The sequence below is a fragment of the Tamandua tetradactyla genome, chromosome 17 (assembly GCF_023851605.1).
Source record: "Tamandua tetradactyla isolate mTamTet1 chromosome 17, mTamTet1.pri, whole genome shotgun sequence".
NCBI lineage: Eukaryota > Metazoa > Chordata > Mammalia > Pilosa > Myrmecophagidae > Tamandua > Tamandua tetradactyla.
Window position 1 is genome coordinate 34,062,226 of NC_135343.1, and position 24,417 is coordinate 34,086,642.

The following is a 24,417-nucleotide window of genomic DNA, read 5'->3' on the forward strand; positions in this document are numbered from 1 at the left end:
ACCACCCAGCTAATGCAAACAGCCTAATGCACCCCTTACCAAATGGAAGTCCAAAGGCCTCCGGAATGCAAATAAGCAGAAGGGACAAGAAAGTATACCAAGCCGTGTATACTCACTACCCTAATGCGCATCACCCCCACCCTGAGATTCATCATACACCCGAACCCTGTCACCTGCCCGCTACACCATACTCCAAGCGCCCCAGCCGCAAACCCAACCCCATCCCACGTTCCTGCCCCACATCCCCACTCTGGGCACGCCTGCCCAGCTCACGACATCCACACAAGCACACAGTCTAGCCCCATGTGCTGGTTTGAAAGGATGTATGCCCCCTAAAAAGGCCATGTTTTAATTCTAATCCCATTTCGTAAAGGCAGAATAATCCCTATTCAATACTGTATGCTTAAAACAGTAATCAGATCTTCTTCCTGCGGGGCGTGATTTAACCAAGAGTGGTTGTTAAGCTGGATTAGGTGATGACATGTCACCACCCATTTGGGTGGGTCTTGAGATGTTTCTGAAGTCCTATAAAAGAGAAAACATTTTGGAGAATGAAGGAGATCCAGAGAAAGCACAGCAGAATGACACAGCCATGAGAAGCAGAGTCCACCACCCAGCGACCTTTGGAGATGAAGAAGGAAAATGTCTCCCAGGTAGCTACATGAAACAGGAAGCCAGGAGAACAAGTTAGCAGATGATGCCGTGTTCGCCATGTACCCTTCCAGATGAGAAAGAAACTCTGACTGTGTCCGCCACGTGCCTTCTCACTTGAGAGACAAACCCTGAAATTCATCGGTCTTCATGAACCAAGGTATCTTTCCCTGGATTCCTTAGATTGGACATTTCTCAAAACTTGCTTTAATTGGGACATTTTCTCAGCCTTGGAACTGTAAACTAGCAACTTATTAAATTCCTCTATTTAAAAGCCATTCTGTTTCTACAACACCCCATCCCTCCCAAGCCCCTAGACTCTCCCTGACCCCTGCAGGCAGTTGCTTGCACATCCAGGCTGTAGGCACTCACCTTCATGACTGAGTCACACCTGCACCCAGCCAATTCAGTTGCACAACCATGCCCCATTTCCTGCTGAATTCTGCGCACGCTTACATCAGCATGTGCCCACTCCCCAGATCCATGCAGTCACACACCCCTGCCACAAGCCCCAGCTCTCAACAAGAACTGACCTGCATGTCCAGGCCACACCTGCCCCCACCACATGCAGGCACAACCCTTCCATGCTGCCTCTGAGCTCCGCATACCAGGACCTGCCCCCAGACCCACAAACCAGAGCCCTGCCCATGTGCATAGCCACATCCTTCCCGCCAAGCACACATGCATCCATGCACTTACCTCTTGACCCCTGCACCTCACCCCACCCTGTCCCACACACGTGCACACTCCTGCCACACCATCTGGCACAAGCACCCTGCTCCCACACTGGACAGGTACTCAAGTACGCATCTGTGAACTCCCAACCTGGACATGTGTGCACTCCTGACCCAACTGCCCGGGCCCTGCAGAGCTGCATCATGGGCCCAACCACTTGACATACACACACCTGATCTATGTCTCGCAACCCCCACAACCTATAATCTACCCATACACTCATGTATCTGCATCCCAAGCAACCGGACACCTCCCTGCACCCTACTCTCCCTGTGCTCTGACTTCTTTGCCCCATACCCCACACCCTGATACCCATGATCCTCACTCCACATGACCATCCACATCCTGTATGCACACCACCCACCCATGCTGGTCTGCACAGTCCTATCCAACCACCTTCTATTACACCCTAGCTCTGTGTGCCCATGCTGCACCCTGCTCCTGCACTCCAAGTCCTGCCTGAGCTGCACCCCACCCCCATGGCCCCCACACCAAACCTCCACAACCCCATGCCCTGCACTCCATGCTCACAGGCACAAGAACAGCAAGCCCAATCTGTGCCTATACCTGAGCCACAACCCATTGCCACACTGTTGTGCCCCGCCTAATGTCCTACATCCTGCTCCACAGCCATTCCACAAATACAAAGCTTTTGACTACTGAAGAAAACCAACTTCCAAAGCAAGCTTATCAAGACACTTACACGCCTCAAAGGCAATAGAAGATCACACATATATGAAAATACAGACAGATATACCTCAGCCTAATGATTAAATTGCAACACCAGAAGAGACTCAGACTTTGCGCCAACTAATCAAAGATGTTCATACAATTCTACTACCTAAAATCTAAAGTATGATGCTCTAGTTTGCTAGCTGCCGGAATGCAATATACCAGAAATAGAATGGCTTTTCAACAGAGGAATTTAATAAGTTGCTAGTTCACAGTTCTAAGGCTGAGAAAATGTCCCAATTAGAACAAGTCTATAGAAATGTCCAATCAAAGGCATCCATCCAAAAGATACCTTGGTTCAAGAAGGGCCGATGAAGTTCAGGGTTTCTCTCTCAAGTGAGAAGGCACATGACGAACACAGTCAGGGCTTCTCTCTCCGATGGAAGGGTACATGGCGAACACAGCGTCATCTGCGAGCTTTCTCTCCTGGCTTCCAGTTTCACGAGCTCCCCGGGAGGCGTTTTCCTTCTTCACTGCCAAAGGTCACTGGCTCATGGACTCTCTGCTTCGTGGTGCTGCAGCATTCTCTGCTCTCTCCAAATCTCTTCCATTCTCCAAAATGTTTCCTCTTATATAGGACTCCAGAAATTTATCAAGACCCCAAATGGGTGGAGGTATGTTGTCACTTAATCCAGTTTAACAACCACTCGTGACTAAACCAAATCATCCAGGGAGATGATCTGATTACAGTTTCAAACATACAGTACTGAATAGGGAATGGGATTTTGATTAAAACAGGGCTTTTCTAGGGGACATATATCCTTTCAAACCAGCACATATGACTAATGACATAAAGAAGACAAAGAAGACTCTAGAAGAGCATAAAGAGAAATTTGAAAGAATAAATAGCAGATATCACAGAGATTAAAGAAACTGTAGACAAAATAAAAACTATACTACAGACATAAGCAGATTTGAAGAGGCAGAAGAAAGAATAAGCAAGAGAACAGGAAAACTGACTTTTAACACACAAAAGAGCTAACGGCAAAAAAGATGGAAATATATTAAAACTTCAACTTCCATGTGAAACCAAAGAGATGTTTATTTGGTACAAAATTTATATTTTGGATAGTGCATTACCTAATTTAACTTGTATGGTCAGTTTAGTTAACACCATAAGTACATGGACTCTTGAATAGGACATGACATTTTTTGGTTTGTCAAGGTTAATGTGATGCCCCCATAAATCCCAGAGTGACCTGGACAGTGAATAAAGAAGTATCTGCAAAGTACCCTTGAGGGACTGGGGAGGAAGGAGGAAATATTTAACTTCGTCATTTGGAGAATTTCTGATATCTTCGCAAGCTGTGGGGACAACCAAATCAACAGGCCAAGCCCTTGATCTTGGGCTTTGCCCCTATGAAACTTACTTGCAAAGGACAGGCTAAGCCTACTTAAAATTATGCCAAGGGCAGGCCATGGTGGCTCAGCAGGCAGAGTTCTCACCTGCCATGCCCGAGACCCAGGTTCGATTCCCTGTGCCTACCCATATAAAAAAAAAAAGAAAAAAAATTATGCCTAAGAGTCACCCCCAGAAAACCTCTTTTGTTGCTCAGATGTGGCATCTCTTTCTAAGCCAAACCAACAGATGAATTCATTGCCCTCCCCAATATGTGGGACATGACTTCCAGGGGTGTCCATCTCCCTGACAAGATTACATAGAAATCCCAGATGAGCCAGGAGCCGGCATTGAGGGATTGAGAAAGCCTTCTTGACCAAAAGGGGGAAGAGAAAAATGAGACAAGATAAAGTGTCAGTGGCTGACAGATTTCAAACAGTCAAGAGGTTATCCTGGCAGTTATTCTTAAACATTATATAGATATCCCTTTTTAGTTTACAGTGAATTAGAGTGGCTAGAGGGAAGTACCTGAAACTGTAGGGCTGTGTTCCAGTAGCCATGTTTCTTGAAGATGACTGTATAATGACATAGCTTTTACAATGTGACTGCATGACAGTGAAAACCCTGTGTCTGATGCTCCTTTTATCTGCGGTATGGAAAGATGAGTTAAAAAATGCATAAAAAATAAACAATAATAGGAGGGACAAGGTTAAAATAAACTGAGTAGGCTGAATACTAGTGGTCAATGGAAGCGAGGGGCAAAAGATGTGGTATGTATGAGATTTTTTTTTTCTTTTTTATCTCTTTTTATGGAGTGATGCAAATGTTCAAAAGAAGATCATGGTGACAAATACACAACTATGTGATGATATTGTGAGCCACTGTACACCATGTAGAGAATATCTGTATGTTTGTTAAGGTTGACAATAAAAATATTAAAATATATACATGTATGACTAAAAATAAATAAATAATAGTGGGGATAAGGGGTAAAATAAATTGGGACATTTCACCAAGAAGAAATAACAATCATAAATGTTTATGCTCTCAATCAGGGACCTGCAACGTACATGAGACAAACGGCAAACCTGAAGGGAACAGATGTTTCAACATTAACAGTAGGAGACTTCAATATTACTGCTCTCCTCCACATACCAAACAACCAGACAGAGAATCAAGAAGATAATAGAGAACTTAAATAACTTGATAAATGAATTAGACTTCACATACATATATAGGTCATTGTACCCCAAAACCCCAGGATATACATTCTTCTCTAGTGCTCATGGAATATTCTCCAGGATTGATCATATGCTGGGGCACAAAACAGGTCTTTATAAATTTAAAAACACTGAAATCATTGAAATCCGTTTCTCTGATCACAATGGAGTGAAGCTGGAAATCAATAACCACCAAAGAACAAGCACTTTCACAAATACATGGCGATTAAGCAACACATTGTTAAACAATCAGTGGGTCAAAGAAGAAATTACTAGAGAAATCAGTAGCTTTCTGGAAACAAATGAAAATGAGAATACAACACACCAGAACTCAAGGCATGCAGCAAAGGTGGTACCAAGGGAAATTTATTCCCCTAAATACCTATACTAAAACAGAACAAAGATCAAAAACTGAAGACTTAAATGTTCACCTGGAGGAACTTGAGAAAGAACAGAAAACTACCTCAAACAAAACTGAAGAAGAGAAATGACAAAGATTAAAATGGAGATAAATGAATGAGAGAACCAAAGAGCAACAGAAAGAATCAATAAAACCAAAAGTTGGTTCTTTGAGAATATCAATAAAATCAATGGCCAATAGCAAGGTGGACAAAAGGAAAAAAAAGGATGTAAATAAACAAAATCAGAAATGAGGGGGTTCATTACCACAGACCCTGAAGAAATTAAAAAAGAAAATCATAAGAGGATACCATGAACGACTATATGCCAACAGGTTATCCGCTCAGACGAAATGGATAAATTCCTAGAAACACACAAAGAAACTACACTGACTAGAGGAGAAATAGAAGATCTAAATAAACCTATCACAAGTAAAGAGATTCAATCATTCATCAAAAATCTTCCTACGAAGAAAAGCCCAGGGATAAAAGGGCTTCACAGCAGAATTTTATCAAACATTCCAAAAAGAACTAATACCAATTCTACTCAAACTTTTCCAAAATGTTGAGGACAAAGGAACATTACCTAACTCATTTTATAAAGCCAACATCACTTAAATACCAAAACTGGGTAAAGATGCTATAAGAAAGGGAAACTAACTACAGGCCAATCTCCCTTATGACAACAGATTCAAAAATTCTCAACAAAATACTAGCAAATCAAATCCAACAACACATTAAATGAACTATATACCACAACCAAGTGGGATTTATAACAGCAATGCAAGGAACCAATACAAGGAGATCAATTAATGTAATACAGCACATTAACAAATCAAAAGGGGGAAATCACGTGATCATTTCAACTGATGCTGAAAGAGCACTGCACAAAATTCAGTATCTCTTTCTGATAAAAACACTTCAAAAGGTAGAAAACATCATCCCAAGTATGCAAGGATGGTTCAACATAAGAAAATCAATTAATGTAATACACCATATCTACAAATCAAAGCAGAAAAATCACATGATCATCTCAATTGATGCAGAGAAGGCATTTGACAAGATTCAACATCCTTTCCTGTTGAAAATACTTCAAAAGATAGGAATACAAGGGAACTTCCTTAAAATGATAGAGGGAATATATGAAAAACCCACAGCTAATATCATCCTCAATGGGGAAAAATTGAAAATTTCCCCCTAAGATCAGGAACAAGACAAGGATGTCCACTATCACCACTATTATTCAACATTGTGTTGGAGGTTCTAGCCAGAGCAATTAGACAAGCAAAAGAAATACAAGGCATCAAAACTGGAAAGGAAGAAGTAAAACTATCACTGTTTGCAGACGATATGATACTATACGTCGAAAACCTGGAAAAATCCACAACAAAACTACTAGAGCTAATAAATGAGTACAGCAAAGTAGCAGGTTACAAGATCAACATTCAAAAATCTGTAGCATTTCTATACACTAGCAATGAACAAGCGGAGGGGGAATCAAGAAACGAATTCCATTTACAATTGCAACTAAAAGAATAAAATACTTAGGAATAAATTTAACTAAAGAGACAAAAAACCTATATAAAGAAAACTACAAAAAACTGCTAAAAGAAATCACAGAAGACCTAAATAGATGGAAGGGCATACCGTGTTCATGGATTGGAAGACTAAATATAGTTAAGATGTCAATCCTACCTAAATTGATTTACAGATTCAATGCAATACCAATCAAAATCCCAACAACTTATTTTTCAGAAATAGAAAAACCAATAAGCAAATTGATCTGGAAGGGCAGGGTGCCCCGAATTGCTAAAAACATCTTGAGGGAAAAAAAACGAAGCTGGAGGTCTCGCGCTGCCTGACTTTAAGGCATATTATGAAGCCACAGTGGTCAAAACAGCATGGTATTGGCATAAAGATAGATATATCGACCAATGGAATCGAATAGAGTGCTCAGATATAGACCCTCTCATCTATGGACATTTGATCTTTGATAAGGCAGTCAAGCCAACTCACCTGGGACAGAACAGTCTCTTCAATAAATGGTGCCTAGAGAACTGGATATCCATATGCAAAAGAATGAAAGAAGACCCATATCTCACACCCTACACAAAAGTTAACTCAAAATGGATCAAAGATCTAAACATTAGGTCTAAGACCATAAAACAGTTAGAGGAAAATGTAGGGAGATATCTTATGAATCTTACAATTGGAGGCGGTTTTATGGACCTTAAACCTAAAGCAAGAGCACTGAAGAAGGAAATAAATAAATGGGAACTCCTCAAAATTAAACACTTTTGTGCATCAAAGAACTTCATCAAGAAAGTAGAAAGACAGCCTACACAATGGGAATCAATATTTTGAAACGACATATCAGATAAAGGTCTAGTATCCAGAATTTATAATGAGATTGTTCAACTCAACAACAAAAAGACAGCCAACCCAATTACAAAATGGGAAAAAGACTTGAATAGACACCTCTCAGAGGAGGAAATACAAATGGCCAAAAGGCACATGAAGAGATGCTCAATGTCCCTGGCCATTAGAGAAATGCAAATCAAAACCACAATGAGATATCATCTCACACCCACCAGAATGGCCATTATCAACAAAACAGAAAATGACAAGTGCTGGAGAGGATGCGGAGAAAGAGGCACACTTATCCACTGTTGGTGGGAATGTCAAATGGTGCAACCACTGTGGAAGGCAGTTTGGTGGTTCCTCAAAAAGCTGAATACAGAATTGCCATACGACCCAGCAATACCGTTGCTGGGAATCTACTCAAAGGAATTAAGGGCAAAAACTCAAACGGACATTTGCACACCAATGTTTATAGCAGCGTTATTTACAATTGCAAAGAGATGGAAACAGCCAAAATGTCCATCAACAGACGAGTGGCTAAACAAACTGTGGTATATACATACGATGGAATATTATGCAGCTTTAAGGCAGGATAAACTTATGAAGCATGTAATAACATGGATGGACCTAGAGAACATTATGCTGAGTGAGTCTAGCCAAAAACTAAAAGACAAATACTGTATGGTCCCAATGATGTGAATCGACACTCGAGAATAAACTTGGAATATGTCATTGGTAACAGAGTTCAGCAGGAGTTAGAAACAGGGTAAGATAATGGGTAATTGGAGCTGATGGGATACAGACTGTGCAACAGGACTAGATACAAAAACTCAAAAATGGACAGCACAATAATACCTAATTGTAAAGTAATCATGTTAAAACACTGAATGAAGCTGCATCCGAGCTATAGGTTTTTGTTTTGTTTTGTTTTGTTCTTACTATTATTACTTCTATTTTTTTTCTCTATATTAACATTCTATATCTTTTTCGGTTATATTGCTAGTTCTTCTAAATCGATGCAAATGTACTAAGAAACGATGATCATACATCTATGTGATGATGTTAAGAATTACTGATTGCATATGTAGAATGGTATGATTTCTAAAAAAAAAAAAAAAAAAATGGACAGCACAATACTACCTAATTGTAATGTAATTATGTTAAAACACTGAATGAAGCTGCATCTGAGGTATAGTTGTTTTTTGTTTTTTTTCTTATATATTTTTGTATTTTTTATTTTTATTTTTATTTTTCTCTATATTATCATTTTATTTCTTTTTCTGTTGTCTTGCTAATTCTTTTTCTAAATCGATGCATATGTACTAAGAAATGATGATCATACATCTATGTGATGATATTAAGAATTACTGATTGCATATGTAGAATGGAATGATTTCTAAATGTTGTGTTAGTTAATTTTTTTTAATTAATAAAAAAAAAAAGGTAGAAAACAAAGGTAACTTCCTCAATATGATAAAAGGCATAGATAACAAACTGACAGCCAGCACTGTACTCAATGAAGACTGAAAGCTTTCCCCTTACACTGGGAACGAGACAAGGCCCTCTGTGCTGGTTTGAAAGGATGTATGTCCCCCTGAAGAGCCATGTTTTAATCTAAATCCCATTTTATAAAGGCAGAATAATCCCTAATCAATACTGTATGTTTGAATCTGTAATTAGATCATCTCCCTGGAGATGTAACCCAATCAAGTGTGGTTGTTAAGCTGGATTGGGCGAAATGTGTCTCCACCCATCTAGGTGGGTCTTGATTACTTTCTGGAGTCCTATAAAAGAGGAAACATTTTGGAGAATGAGAGAGATTCAGAGAGAGCAGAGAATGCTTCAGCACCACGAAGCAGGGAGTCCACGAGCAAGCGACCTTTGGAGATGAAGAAGGAAAACTTTGCCTCCCGGGGAGCTTCAACCAGAAGCCAGGAGACAAAGCTGGCAGATGATGCTGTGTTCACCATGTGCCCTTCCAGCTGAGAGAGAAGCCCTGTGTTCGCCATGCATCTTCTCACTTGAGAGAGAGACCCTGAACTTCATCGGCATTCTTGAACCCAGGTATCTTTCCCTGGATGGATGCCTTTGATTGGACATTTCTATAGACTTGCTTTAATTGGGACATTTTCTCGGCCTTAGAACTGTAAACTAGCAATTTATTAAATTTCCCTTTTTAAAGGCCATTCTGTTTCTAGTATATTGCATTGTGGCAGCTAGCAAACTAGAACACCTTCTGTCACCACTATTACTCAACATTGTACTAGAAGTTCTAGCGAGAGCAATCAGAGAGGAAAAAGAAATAAAAGGTATCCAAGTTGGAAAGGAGGAAGTAAAACTCTTCCTTTATTTGCAGATGACATGGTACTATACTTGGAAGATCCTGAGAAATATACAGCAAAGTTACTTGAGCTAATAAAGTCAGCAAGGTGATGGGATAAAAATTAATGTGCAAAAATCAGTAACATTTCTATACACAAGCAATGACCTGAGGAGTCAGTTAAGGAAAAAATTCCATTCAAAATAGCAACTAAAGAATCAAGTACCTAGGAATGAACTTAACTAGAGACATAAAGGACTTGTATACAGAAAACTACATAATACTGCTAAAAGAAATCAAAGATCTAAATAGGTGGAAAGACATTCCCTGCTCATGGATAGGAAGGTTAAATGTAGTGAACCAAACTGATCAACAGACTCGATGCAGTATCAATCAAAATTCCAACAACTTACTATAAAGACTTGGGAAAGCTAGCTACCAAATTCATCTGGAAGGGAAAGAGACCCCAAATAACTAAAAGCACCCTAAAAAAGAAGAATGAAATGGGATTTCAAAACTTTGTAATGCCACAATGATCAAAGAGTACTGGCACAAAGAAGTATTGACCAATGGAATCACGTCAAGAGCACAGAAACAGACCACCATCTACGGTAAACTGATCTTTGACAAGGCTCCAAATCCACTGAAATGGGACAAAATAGTCTTTTAATAAATGGCCTTGGGAAAACTGTATATCAATAGCCAGAAGAATGAAAGAAGACCCTTATCTTACACTCTATACAAAAGTTAATTCAAACTGACTCAAACATCTAAATATAAGAACCAGTACCATAAAACTCCTAAAAGAAAATGTAGGAAAACATCTTTCAGTCTTAGTAAAAGGAGGTAGCTTCCTAAACTTTACGCTCAAAGCACAAGCAAGAAAAGAAAAAATGAACTCCTCAGAATCAAATGCTTTTGCGCCTCAAAAGACTTTGCCAAAAGGGTGAAGATGCAAGCAGCTCAATGGGAGAAAATATTTGGAACTCACACATCAGATAAAGGTTTGATATCCTATATACATAAAGAAATCATCCAACTCAACAACAAAAAAACAAGCAACCCAATTATAAAATTAGCTAAAGATATAAATAGATATTTTTCTGAAGAGCAAATACAGATGGCTAAAAAGCACATGAAGACATGCTCATTCTCATTAGCTATAAGGGAAATGCAGATCAAGAGAAGAGTATAAGATACTCTTGATTGGTATAATCTAGGAATACCTATACCGTGCAATGATAGTGACCAAATGTACAAATTAAAAAATGTCTTTGCAAGAGGAAGAACAAAGGAATGTCAATATTGCAGGGTGGTGAAAACAGATGATCATTCATATTTTAAAATTTCAACTTCTGTGTGAGATTAAAGCAAAAAATGTTTATTTGGTACAAAATTTTTTTAAAAAGTATGAGATACCATCTCACACCTATAAGAATGGCTGATACTAAACACACAGGAAACTACAATGTTGAAGAGGATGTGGAGAAATGGGACACTTATGCACTGTTGGTGGGACTATATAATAGCACAGCTGCTATGAAGACTGTTTAGCGGTTCCTCAGAAAACTAAACATCAGGTTGCCCTATGACCCAGTAATACCACTACTCGGTATATACCCAGAAGAGCTGAAAGTAGTGACCCAAACAGAGATTTGCACACCAATGTTCACAGCAGCATTATTCACAATTGCCAAAAGATGGAAACAATCCTAGTGTGCATTAACAGATGAGTGGATTTACAAAATGTGATATATACATACAATGGAATATTATAGAGCATTAAGACACAACAACATCCTGAAGCACATGACAAGATGGATGCATCTTACGGACATAATGATAAGTGAAATAAGCCAGACACACAACAATCGATATAGTATGATTCCACTTTTATGACCATGGTAAAGGTAAAATCAGAAGCTTATAATACAGAATATAGGGGACCCAGAGATACACAGAAGCTTGAGATGGGAAACTGCTACCTAATGATGTTGAACTTAATTGTAAGGGAAAAGATAAAAGTGAAGGTAGTTCACTAATAGATATATAAGTAATATATATTGAAAGGGGTTGTACAGACTCACGTGCCCCACCGATTAACACTACAAATATAATTAAGTTCTTGCAAGAACTACTGCAAAGGTATGAATCTTGTACAAAGAGTCTAATTTCAGGGTATAAGGGGAAAAATGCTACTGCATGCTAAGGACTATATTTAACAGGGAAACATCAACATAATGCAGCAATACCAGGATTACATAATGGGGGGAGGGACAAGAGTTAGGGGGAGGTTTGGATTTTCTATTTGGTGAGGGTATGCTTACTGGCCATCTTTCTCTTCTTTTGGGAACAAGGAATTTATCTAAAATTGAGAGTGTTGATGGACTATTGACTTTGGACATTATATATGAGGCCCAGTAGATGAAGGTCGCTGAAAGATACACTGACTGAGCAGTAGACTGGCGAAGACGGTGTTATTCACATGACTGACCATTGTGCTGCTACAAAACGGAATGAAACTGTGAGGTATGCAATGATGTGAATGAACCTATGGGCCACCTGGTGAGGTAAAATAAGCCAGAAACAGAAGAGCAAATGTTGTATGATCTTATTCAGAAAATACTTATAAGAAAACTGGGGCCTAGATAGTAAGCTCTTACAGCAGTCACATTTAGCCCAGAATAGTAATTGTTATTTCTGGAATCTGAGAGACTATTTTATATATGTAAAACTGGTATTTAGAGATAAGAATGAAGCCGACCAAAACAGGAATAAAGTAATTCAGAATACCGGGGTAAAGAAGACATTGCTTCTATTTTAGAACTTCACTTACTCTTTGAGACCAAAGACAGAAAGCTTTATTTTGTCCAGAACCTAAATTTTCTATAGCACATGATCTAACTTAATCTGTCTGGAGAGATCATTTAAACAATTTAAACACAGGGAGCATAAGAATGAGATTCTTTAATCCTGTGTAGCTTAATGTAATGCCTGGATACATCCCAGAGTATAATAAGCAAGTAATCAAAAAAGTATTGGCAAAGTCCCTTAAGGGATGGGAGAAAAAATATGGAACTATTAAACTTTACCACCAGGAAAATTCCAGATACTGTGTCAAACATTAGGGTCACCCAATCCAATAGGCCAAGCTCTTGAACTTGAGGCTTACTCTTGTAAAGCTTAACCTACCTATAGGATGTGCCTAAGAGTCACTGAATGAAGCTGCATCTGAGCTATAGGTTTTTTTTGTTGTTGTTTTTTGGGTTTTTTTACTATTATTATTACTTTTATTTCTTTTCTCTATATTAACATTCTATATCTTTTTCTGTTGTGTTGTTAGTTCCTCTAAACCGATGCAAATGTAGTAAGAAACGATGATCATGCATCTATGTGATGATGTTAAGAATTACTGATTGCATATGTAGAATGGTATGATTTCTAAATGTTGGGTTAATTTCTATTTTTTCCCGTTAATTAACAACAACAAAAAAAAAAAACCCAAGGCAGGAGAACAGAGTAAGTCATAGAGAAATGAAGTCCTGATAATTTTATGAATGCCTCGATTAAGATTAAAACATGTCTGACGATAAACACATCTGGGCTGCTTAGTTATAACTTTAAAAAGAAGAAAAAAGGGTCCTTTCTTTTGAACCTTGAGACAAAGTCTGACCTATAAAGTAATAAATTCCCAACTTTAGATTTTTAATCCATGGATGATAGTATCAAGGGATGCTAAGGAATTACTTTAAACACACACACACATTCTGTCAAAGTGAATTTTGTGTGTTTGTTCTTTTTTAATCAACGCAATCTGCTTTTTTGAAGGGGGAGAGCAGGACATCACAAAAACAAGGATTGGCATACTCAAAAAATACAAGAAAAGTAAGAAAACAGGAAAAAAATCACCACATCCTGCCTACCCTTGTCTTCTGTTCCATTACCTACCTACAGTGATTTTAAGATTTTTCATTTATTGAATAAGTATCAATCCTGGTACACGCAGGCACTGAAACTTAGTAATAACAGACATGACAATCATAAAACTTATAGTCTTGTAGAAGAAAAAGATGTTAAACAAGTAAACACAGAAATAAATTTTAATTCTAAATTCTAATAAGTGCTATGAAAGAAAAGAACCAAGAAAACCACTATAAATTCGGTGTTCAGGGAGACATTCCAAAAAAAATAATAATAACATTTAAGTCAATACTTAGAGGCATAGGAAAGGGATAAAGAAAGACGACAGCAAAGAACAGCACTGAAAGAAGGCAAAGTGAGCCAAGTAATGAGACTTGGAGTAGGTGTCACGCAAAGCCTCACAGGTCAATGTAAGCCATTCATTCCATTCCCCTAATTTTCAACAACAATGTGATCTGGTTAAAGACACAATTCAACCTTCTATCTTCCTTGAAACCTTGCCTGATCTTAAATGAATTATCAATTTATAAAACAGAAGAGAGCTATTAATTTTGAAAGAAAGACCGATGGTCCAAAGACCCCTCACTCCTTTGAAATCAGGCCATTTCCATTCCAAGAGATGGTTTAAAAACCAGTGATCATTAATGCTAACAAAGGCAATAAACCAAATCTAAACGTCAATAAGAGAAAGATATAAGGAAGTGCAATGAGTTTTTTTTTCTTTTTTTCTTTTCAGAAGAAATGCAAATGTTTTCATATAGACTGTGGTAGTGAATGCATAACAATGTAATTATAACAGAAGTCAGTGACTGGACACTTAGGATGGACAGGATGGATTGTATGATGAATGAATAAAACTGTACAAAAAAATAAACAGAAAACTCTAAGTGCAACAAAGATGTGGAAAAAGAGGTATACCTATTCACCGTTGGTAGAGAAGTAGCATGGTACAGTCCCTCTAGAGGGCAGGTGGCAGTTTCACAGGAACCTAAATATAGGGTTGCCATATGATCCTGCAATTCCGTTACTAGGTATATAATCAGAAGAACTGAAAGCAGGGACATGAACAGACATTTGCACACCAATGTTTATGGCAGCATTATTCACAACTGCCAATGGACAGAGGCGGCCCAAGAATCCATCAATTGATGAGTGGAAGGACGAACTGCGGTGTATAGTTACAATAGAAGATTGTGTGACTGCAGAAAGGAATAAACTTGCAAGGCATGCAACAAGGTGAATGAATCTTAAGAACATTATGTTGACCAAAATAAGCCAGAAACAAAAGGACAAATATTGAATAGTCTTATTAAGATGAACTATAACGAGCAACCTCTGAGAATTAAATCTGAGAGCACGGGTTACCAGGACACAGAAAGTGAGGCAGAAATTGAGCAATCAGTGATAAAAGAGTCCAGAATGTTCAATAAGGTTCATTGTAAAGATTTGGAAAAGAATAGCACAATACTGCATGATGGTAGCACAATACTGTAACTGTTATTAACAAAGCAAAGTGTGAGTACGATTGAAAGAGTCGTGTATGTCACTAGAAGGAAAGCTAGAGAATAAAAACTGGGACTGTATTTCTTAGCAAAACCCAGAGTGGACAATGATGGTGGTTAATTGTATAAATATAAGAAGGTTTTCACCAGAATGAACATACATCACTATTACAAAATGTTAATAATAGGGTACTAAATGGGGGGAAAATGTAATTAACTTAAACTAAGGTCTATAATTAACAGTAACACTGTAATATTTTTTCAGTAATTGTAACAAAGGCACTGTAACAAAGCTAAATGCCAATAACAAGGAGATATAAGAAAAAGGTATGGGTTTTTTTTTTTTCCCATATCAACTGTAATGGGAAATACGTGACTACGTGATTATACCAAAAGCCATTGATTATACACTTAGGATGGACTGTATGGCGTGAATAAAACTTTAAAAATTAAAAAATTTTAAAAAAACAATGGTCATTATGGGAAATCCTGAAGAGGAAAGAACGAAAGACAAGATCCTGTGGCTTGCAATAAATCATGTCCTTCCAGGTTGAATTTAAAAATCTAATTTTTCCCAAAAGTATATCATCATATTTTGTGAAGTTCTTGATGTACTCAAATGAATGTCATCCTACAGAGGCATTTCCATAGTTTACCATTAACAGATTCTAGATCAAAGAAAATGAGATTTGTTTAATATAAGTTACTTACTAGTGCCATGCCAACTCTGCTACCCCTTTCCTAAGTTTAATTACTAATAGCAGCAAGTTCCTCTTGCAGTTTTCAAAATGAGAAGGGGAAAAAAAACTTCTGCTATGGGTTGAACTGTGCCTCCCTCCCTCCACCCCCCAATGCCAAATGACTAAGTTCAAGTCCCATCCCCTGGCCCTGTGAACGTGAATTTATTTGGAAATAAGACCTTTGGAGAGGTGATTAAAATGAGGTCAAACTGGATTAAGGTGGGCCCTAATCCAATACTAATAGTGTCTTTATAATGGGAGAACTCGGCAAAGATACATCCAAAGATGGAGAACACCACATGACAACTGAGAGAAAGCTTTTAAGCCCAGGGATTGCTGGCCACTGCCAGAAGTTGGAAAAGCAGCATGGAAGATTCTTCCCTACAAATTTCACAAAAAGCATTGCCATTTATTTCTTGATTTCAGACTTCTAGCCTCCATAACTATGAGATAATAAACTTCCATTGTTTTATGACACTCAGTCTATGGTACTTTGTTACAGCAGACCTAGGACACTAAGACACAACCTGAGACAATATTTGCCAATACTTGCTCTCTGGAAACTTAACACCTAAAGCTCTTTTTCCTTCAACAAATACAACAGGCGAAGTTAACTCTTAACACCACTAACAAAGCTCTCATTGTTTCCTCACTCATCTTGAGATCAGATTTCCTCTTAATATATGATCTATCCTGCCAGTTTGGGGACTACCCTTGGAAGGGAAGATGAAAACAAATACCAGAGTAGAACAACTTTCCAACTGACCATGTCAATTATACCACTGCACCAAGTACCTAGGTCCACTGTCTACTTCTTACTCTAAATGTAACTTCAAAAGCCCTACTGACGAGCATTTTTCTTAGACTCCATGTATTCTGTGCTCTTACACTGCACATTCATTGGAGGTTACTGAACATCTCTCGATAACAGAATATGGTTCATGAGTCTGGTAGCAAATTTAACCAGAATAAAAAGTACCTCTCTATTTTGTCTTACGGTGGTTTATAGCCTATATATCACACTCTTACATTTTTAGAACTACCCACAGCCCTAGAACTGTTGGAACTTTAAGATTAAGATGAACATTTTAGAATAAATATTTGCAAGGTCCCCTTGGGGCACTGGGGAGAAAGGAGGAAATATTCAACTTCCCTATTTGGAGAATTTCTGATAACCTTGCAAGCAGTAGAGGCAACCAAATCAACAGCCCGAGCCCTCAATCTTTGGGTTCATACCTATGAAACTTGTTCCTGCAAAGAATAGACTAAGTTTACGTAAAATTAGGCCTGAGAGTCACCCCCAAAGAATCTCTTTTGTTACTCAGATGTGACCTCTCTCTCTAAGCTGATGCAGCAAACGAACTCACTGCTGTGCGCTGCTACGTGGGACATGACTCCCAGGGGTGTGTGTAAATCACCCTGGCAATATGGGACAGAAATCCCAAAATGAGCTGGGACCCAGCATCAAGGGATTGAGAAAGGCTACTTGACCAAAAGGGGGAAGAGAAAAATGAGACAAAGTTTCAGTGGCTGAGAGATTTCAAACAGAGCCGAGAGGTTATCCTGGAAGTTATTTGCATGCATTATATAGATATTCCCTTTTTAGTTTATGGTGTACTGGAATGGCTAGAGGGAAGTACCTGAATCTGTTGAGCTGTGTCCCAGTGCCCTTGATTCTTGAAGACAACTGTATAATAATACAGCTTTTACAATGTGACTGTGTGACTGTGAAAACTTTGTGTCTGATGATGCTCCTTTTATCTAGGGTATGGACAGATGAGTAAAAAATATGGATTAAAAAAAAATAACGGGGAAAACACATAAAGAATTATTTTATACAAAAAAAAATGAACACCTTAAGACTATGAAACCAATACACTTAGTCTCTGATGTTGAAAAGTTTACTTTTAAATTTTAATCATCCTGCCAGATTTCCTTCCAGTTATGTTTGTATGAGCTACCCAGCAATCGGTCCTCATAAACTTTTATCTGCGGAGATAATCAGACAATTCACAAAGAGATGAAACCCAAATGTCTGTCAATAGAAATCTGGTTAAGTTAAAGTACGACCAAATAATGGAATCCTAACTACACTGAAGCCATTAAAAGTTTTATTTAATGTAAGCCATGTTAATATGGAAAGATGCCTTCACTTTATTAATATAAATAATAAAGAATAAAACCAAATATGGATTCATTTATACACAAATAGTGTGTGAAGAGATGTTTACCAAAATATGAACAGTAATCTTTGGTAAGCAGTGTGCCAGATTCTTCTTTATCATTTCCTATACTAGTTGATTTTTTTTTCCAAACAAGCAAGTATCCCTTTTAGAATGATAAAAAAAACAAAACTACTTTCATTGTTTTGAAGGAGACTCAACACTCTGGTAGAGAATTAAGTAGTCAATGATAAGGGTTCTTAGTTTTCTCCTGCCAGGAAACATTACAGATGACACTTCATATACTCAACATGTTCCATGAACCTAACTCAAATTATAATGAAGCATTCACAACTAAAGATTACATCAAGCCTTGAATACAAAAGAGCTCACCAAAGGGCAATACAGAAATCAAAACTCTTGGTTGCATGCATAACATACTGGCATGTATGAGGGGAATTGCCAGTTCAACAGGAGATCTAGTTTGGGTACTGGAACACCACCAGGGTACTCTCTTCTGTTTCTTTGTGGAGCTTGAATGTCAGTCATTTCCACAAAATTTTGTTCCAATTTTGTCTGCAAACAACTTCCTACATCTGCTCAATGCTTCTGTCTCCCTGCACCCTCCAACCCCATCAGCATGCCAAAGCATTCAGCTTTTATATTTGCTACAAAAAGCTTTATTGTTTATACCTGGCTTACAGCCTAAGCACTCATTCTTGTCTACCTGCTCAGAACTGGCTCTTTACTTCAAATAATCTGACAGGAAAAATGTGACTGATCAATCCGTGAGGAACCTCTCTGTAATCCAATCAGCAAAGACCAGGGATGGGATATTCCAGGGAATATAAGCAAGATAGGTTCCCTAGAAGAGGCTATGAGCAGAACAGGAAGGGAAACCTGTCTTCTATCAAAGGAATGAAAGCGTAATAGAAAGTTTATAATACACCAATTCATAATTCACTAAGTAACTTGCATTTGGTAACTGTTTTTACTTTCTATGGAATTTGAGAGAAAAATAACATTAACAGGTCTTAATCACCTGTTACACAAACAGTCCTAAATAAAAGTAACAGTCAAATTACATCCCATGGACCTGAATCTCATCCCCCATGTGAAAACGGTACTAATTTTTGCCTTTCTGCACTGCCTATTGACTGACTAGGAAGGCTGTCTTTTACAAACATAATATATACTTACTGGTTCATGAACAAAGGTGATAAAAAAGAACTACGTATAGTACAATCTGCAGATGCAAAATACTTCATTCAGAAACTCGAATTTCTAAATTACTAGTGATTTCAGGCCCAAGCATAACGATTTACACAGGCAAGCACATTCTTCTGTGACACAGGTTTTCATTAATTAAAATGTTTACTAAAAAAATAAAACTAAAATGTTTACTAAGCACCTACTCTGTACAAGATACTACATCATGACTGGGAAAAGAAAGAATAAAATATGGCCTCTGACTTTGAGCACACACCCTCCAGCAAGGGAAACTGATACTTCTTTTTAACAAAGAAGGAAAAGAGGGGCTATAACATAAGCATGTATTCTTAACTAAAGGGTAGAAGTCATTTTTTATTTAAGAAGCTGGAAGAAATTTCTACACTGTAAAGAGAAGTTCGGGCCAAACTTAGCTATAATATATATGGCAAGCTAAGGAGTAAGGATTTTATTCTTCAAGCAATGAGGAACTACAGTGGTTGAAGGATGTAACATGGTAATCACATATTGTATTTTAGACAGGCAACTGTGGGGAGAAAAAGCTGAAAAATACGAAAAATTAAATCTATAATTAAAAATATCAAAAGCAAAAAGACATACAAAAAAGCAAAAACAAATGTATACAGCAAATACGACCAAAGGTTGAATACTTAATAAGTGAACAGCTCTTATAAACTATTAAAACCTGAAAGCGGGAAATGAACACAGACAATTCATTAAAAAAGAAATGAAAAATGAAAAAAAGTACAAATGTCAACAAAAATATTAAAGTGTTTAAATCTGAAAGGTGACATTAAATTTTACCAAAATAACATTTTTTAAGTATAAAAATTCAGTTAAAGGTGGAGTGCCCAAGTTGCATAGACACTGCTAAAGAATGGAAATCAATATGATGTTTTTTGAAAGTAAATGGACAATGTGAAGAAACCTCATAAGTTAACACACACCAAGTCCCACCCCAAGATGACAGAGTAAGACATTTCACGGCTCCGTCCCTCCACAGAAGACTTTGGACCAGCAAGAACTGGGAGAAACATCTTTCTTAAAGCTCCAGAAAAAAGTTAAAGGTTGCAGTAACAAGGTGAGCACCGATCATGGAAAAAAAACACTTAAAAGCCATAGGATTTCTTGCACTCTAGCTGGCCCTCTCCCACTCCTTACCGTTTTGAGGGAGTAACCCTCATGTGTATCTGGAAGCCTGTATTTCTGGCCCAATCTGTGTGGTGGTAGCCTGAGAGACTCCTCCTAGAACCTGTCTTCCCAGAATTTGCCGGTACATAACAGGCAGTCATGTAACTCTTCTACATAATACTACAGGAGTAGTCAAGCTGTGCTGCCTGGGGCAAGGCATTGCTGGCTATACACATACACAGGACAGTGAGGACACTCCTTCCTAGGGAAGAGGGGACATTTGTATCCATGTAAATGAAGTAATTCCTAGTACCATCCAAGCATGCTAAGAAAAAGACACACAGAAAGGTTCAGGGAGGTCCTGAACCTCAGGCCTGAGGCTGTTATCTAAACTCACAGTATGGATAAACCCTGAAGGAGAGCATCCTATAGGTCAATCTGCAAAGGCTGGAAAAGTTTTTTCTTTTTTAATTTGTTCCTAGCATATAAGGAAAGCCCTGTCATAACAGTAACAGAATACAAGCTTAAGAGACACTTCAGATTCTAAATTCCAGCAATAACACATTAACATTTCAAAATGTCCAGGTTTCAATAACAGATTACAAAACATACAAAGAAATAGGATGCAATGGCCCAGGCAAAAGAGATTACAGCATTAGAAATCATCAGTAATAAGGCCCAGACCTGGGACATATCAGACAAAAAATAAAAAAAAAAAAAAAGGTCCCCATCAAAGTAAAGGAAAACATGAACAAAGCACTAAAGGCAATCAGGAAAACAATAGATGAACACAAAGAAAACATCAATAGAGATGGAAATTATGAAAAGGAACCAAACAGAACCAAAGACAATAGTAAAAGAAATTAAAAATTCCTTTGGGGTTTTAACAGCAGGTTGGAGCTGGCAGAAGTAAGAATCACTGAGCTTGGAGGTAAGACGATCGAAACTATTCAGTGGGGTGGAGAAAGAAGAATGAATGAAGGAACGTGAAAAGAGTTTGAGGAACCTGTGGGTCACCATCAAGTCCAACAATTTATGCATTGTGGATATCTCAGAGGAAGAGAAAGGAGCAGAGAGAATATTCAAAGAAATAATGGCTGAAATGTCCCAAATTTAATGAATGGGATGAATATACATATCCAACGTGCTCAATGAACTCCAAACAGGATAAACGCAAATAGATGCAACAGGCCAAACTGTCGAATGCTAAAGATTGAAAAGTCTGAAAGCCACAAGAGAGAAGCAACAGGTCCCATAAAAGGGAGCCTTATAAGAATAAGTACCAATTTCTCAATAGAAACCATGCAGAAGGCAGTGGGATGACATTTAAAGCACTGAAAACAAAAATCTGACAAAGAAGAATGTTATATATGGCAAAACTACCTTTCAAAAATGAGGGAAAGAAATTTGCTTTCTGGTCCATGCACTTCCCAAAAAAAACAAAAAAACAAAATAAAAATGAGAGAAAGATCAAGATGTTCCCAGATAATCAAAAGCTGAGGAAGTTTGTTACCATTAGACAAGCCCTACCAAAACTGCTATGAGTTCTGCAGATTGAAAAAAAAGGACAATACACCTGTAACTCTTCCACCATTTTCTTTAATACATTCAGTGACTAAGCATGTAAACAATCTGCGCGTGCTCAATAATAATCAGATCACCCCTAATTACATCATCTGGGGCTACTGTGTTCATTATCCTAAACCCTGCCCATTATTTCTCTAATAAAACTACCCAAATTACTGCAGTTCAGGGAGACAGATTTTGGGCTGCTAGGCCATCTGCTCTCCTACTACGCACATAGTAATAATTTCTTTCTCTCTGAAAAAAAGAAAAGGACAACAGAAAATAAATCAAAGCCACAGGAAGAAACAAAGATCTCCAGTGAGGGTAACAACATGGGTAACTATAAATGCCAGTACTATCGTATTTTTTATTTGTAACTCCACATATTTTTTTTTTAACTTCCTACAGGATCTAAAAGGCAAATGCATAAAACGTAGTAATAAATCAGTGGTTTTGGACTCTGTATAAACATGTAATCTGTGATAAGATAAGGGTAGGGTGACAGAAGGGTATCAGAACATAGTTTGTGTGAAGTTTGTGTATACTACTGCAACAAATGAGATTGTTATATATTTAGGATGTTAAACTGGAATCGCACGGTAACTACAAAGAAAATACAGGAGAATATGCAAACACATAAAGACAGAAATTAGAGTACAGGTTGATGAGGGCATGGGGAATCTCAGCAATGGGGAATTAATGCATAGTGGGGATATGGTTTCTGTTTAGGAAGACAGGAAAGTTTCAGTAATGGAAGATGATGCGATACAATACTATAAATTTGATTAATCCCACTGGATGGTATTCCGGGGAGTGGTTGAGATGGGAAAATTTATGATATATGTATTTCCCACAATTAATTTTTTTAAAAAGGAAGAACCAACAACTAAAGAGACAATGACAACTGAATGCAATACCTGAGCCTAGATGGGATCTAACAGGCAGGAGAAAGGCTCAAAGTTAAATTATTAGGACATTTGACAGACTGCAATATGAACTGTAAGCTTTATATTAACATTAAGTTCAAGTTTTTTTAAAAATGCCTATACTGTAAAAAAATGTTGATACCAATTGCACATCTAAGAATCTATCTTAAAGAACCAGAAATGTAAGTGAAAGATTTATATATAAGGATGCTTAGTTGCAGCATTATTTATAATATGGTAGAACTAGAAATAAATAACCTATAGGGAAATATTGAATTTCATATGAAACAGAATATTATACAGACATTAAAAACTTTTCAAAAAAGGGAAATGATCAAACAATATTAGGTGAAACAGCTAAATATTAAGCTACATATCTCATTCTTAATTTTATAAATGTATATATCTATAAAAAATGGGATGGACAAGGGATTGAGAAAACTTTCTCGACCAAAAGGGGGAAGAGGGAAATGAGACAAAATAAAGTGTCAATGGCTGACAGATTCCAAACAGAGTCGAGAGGTTATCCTGGAGGTCATTCTTACACATTAAGTAGATATCACCTTGTTATTCAAGATGTAATGGAGAGGCTGGAGGGAACTACCCGAAAAAGTAGAGCTGTGTTCCAGTAGCCATGTTTCTTGATAATGACTGAATAATGATACAGCTTTCACAATGTGACTGTGATTGTGAAAACCTTGTGTCTGATGCTCCTTTTATCTACCTTGTCAACAGACGAGCAGAACATATGGAATAAAAATAAATAATAGGGGGAACAAATGTTAAAATAAATTAAGTTTGAAATGCTAGTCATCAATGAAAGCAAGGGGTAAGGGGTATGGTATGTATAATATTTTTTTTTTTCTGTTTTCGTTTTATTTCTTTTTCTGTTGTCTTTTTACTTCTTTTTCTGAATTGATGCAAATGTTCTAAGAAATGATGAATATGCAACTAAGTGATGATATTGTGAATTACTGATTATATATGTAGAACGGAATGATCACATAATGTTTTAGTTCATTTGTTGTTAATTATTTTTTCATTAATAAATTTTTAAAAATGGGATGGAAAAATACTTCAAAACATTGACAGTAGTCACTGCTGGGTGGTAAGATTATGGGTGAAAATTAGAATAGTTTTCAATTTGTCTATAATGAGTACATACAACCGTTACCATCAGGAAAAGATGAGAATGTGAAAAACAGAAAACAAACCAGCTCATTTTGCTAGTAGTCTGGCACATACTAGTCAAGTCATTATTACAAAATTTTGTACTTTATTCTGAAAATATAAGGTGTTACTACTCAGTCAATCTACAAATAAGAACAACCTATAAAGTAAATCCACAGATATCATTATTAAACATAGAAGAGATATTAACATGTTTCATGAATATGCTAGAAGCTGCTTAACATTAGTAATTGCTACAAGGGCCAAGACAGAAAACTCATATATTTATTAATATTCAACTATATACTTGCAT

The 24,417-nt window shown here is 37.4% G+C and overlaps 1 protein-coding gene across 6 annotated transcripts in view; it reads right to left on the reverse strand.

Annotated features, from left to right (window-relative positions):
- Positions 1-24,417, reverse strand: part of USP34 (ubiquitin specific peptidase 34) — a 318,270-nt gene that overhangs the window by 288,936 nt on the left and 4,917 nt on the right. Inside the window, exon 1 of one of the 6 annotated variants that reach the window (XM_077134326.1) lies at positions 3,986-5,127. The exons of 3 other annotated variants lie outside the window; for them this stretch is intronic. In XM_077134326.1, coding sequence (XP_076990441.1) covers positions 3,986-4,136 — 151 coding nt within the window. In that variant the 5' untranslated portion in view covers positions 4,137-5,127. Of the gene's footprint in view, positions 1-3,985; positions 5,128-24,417 lie in introns of those variants that run through there. 2 more of the 6 variants (XM_077134323.1, XM_077134327.1) reach the window with 2 other exon arrangements.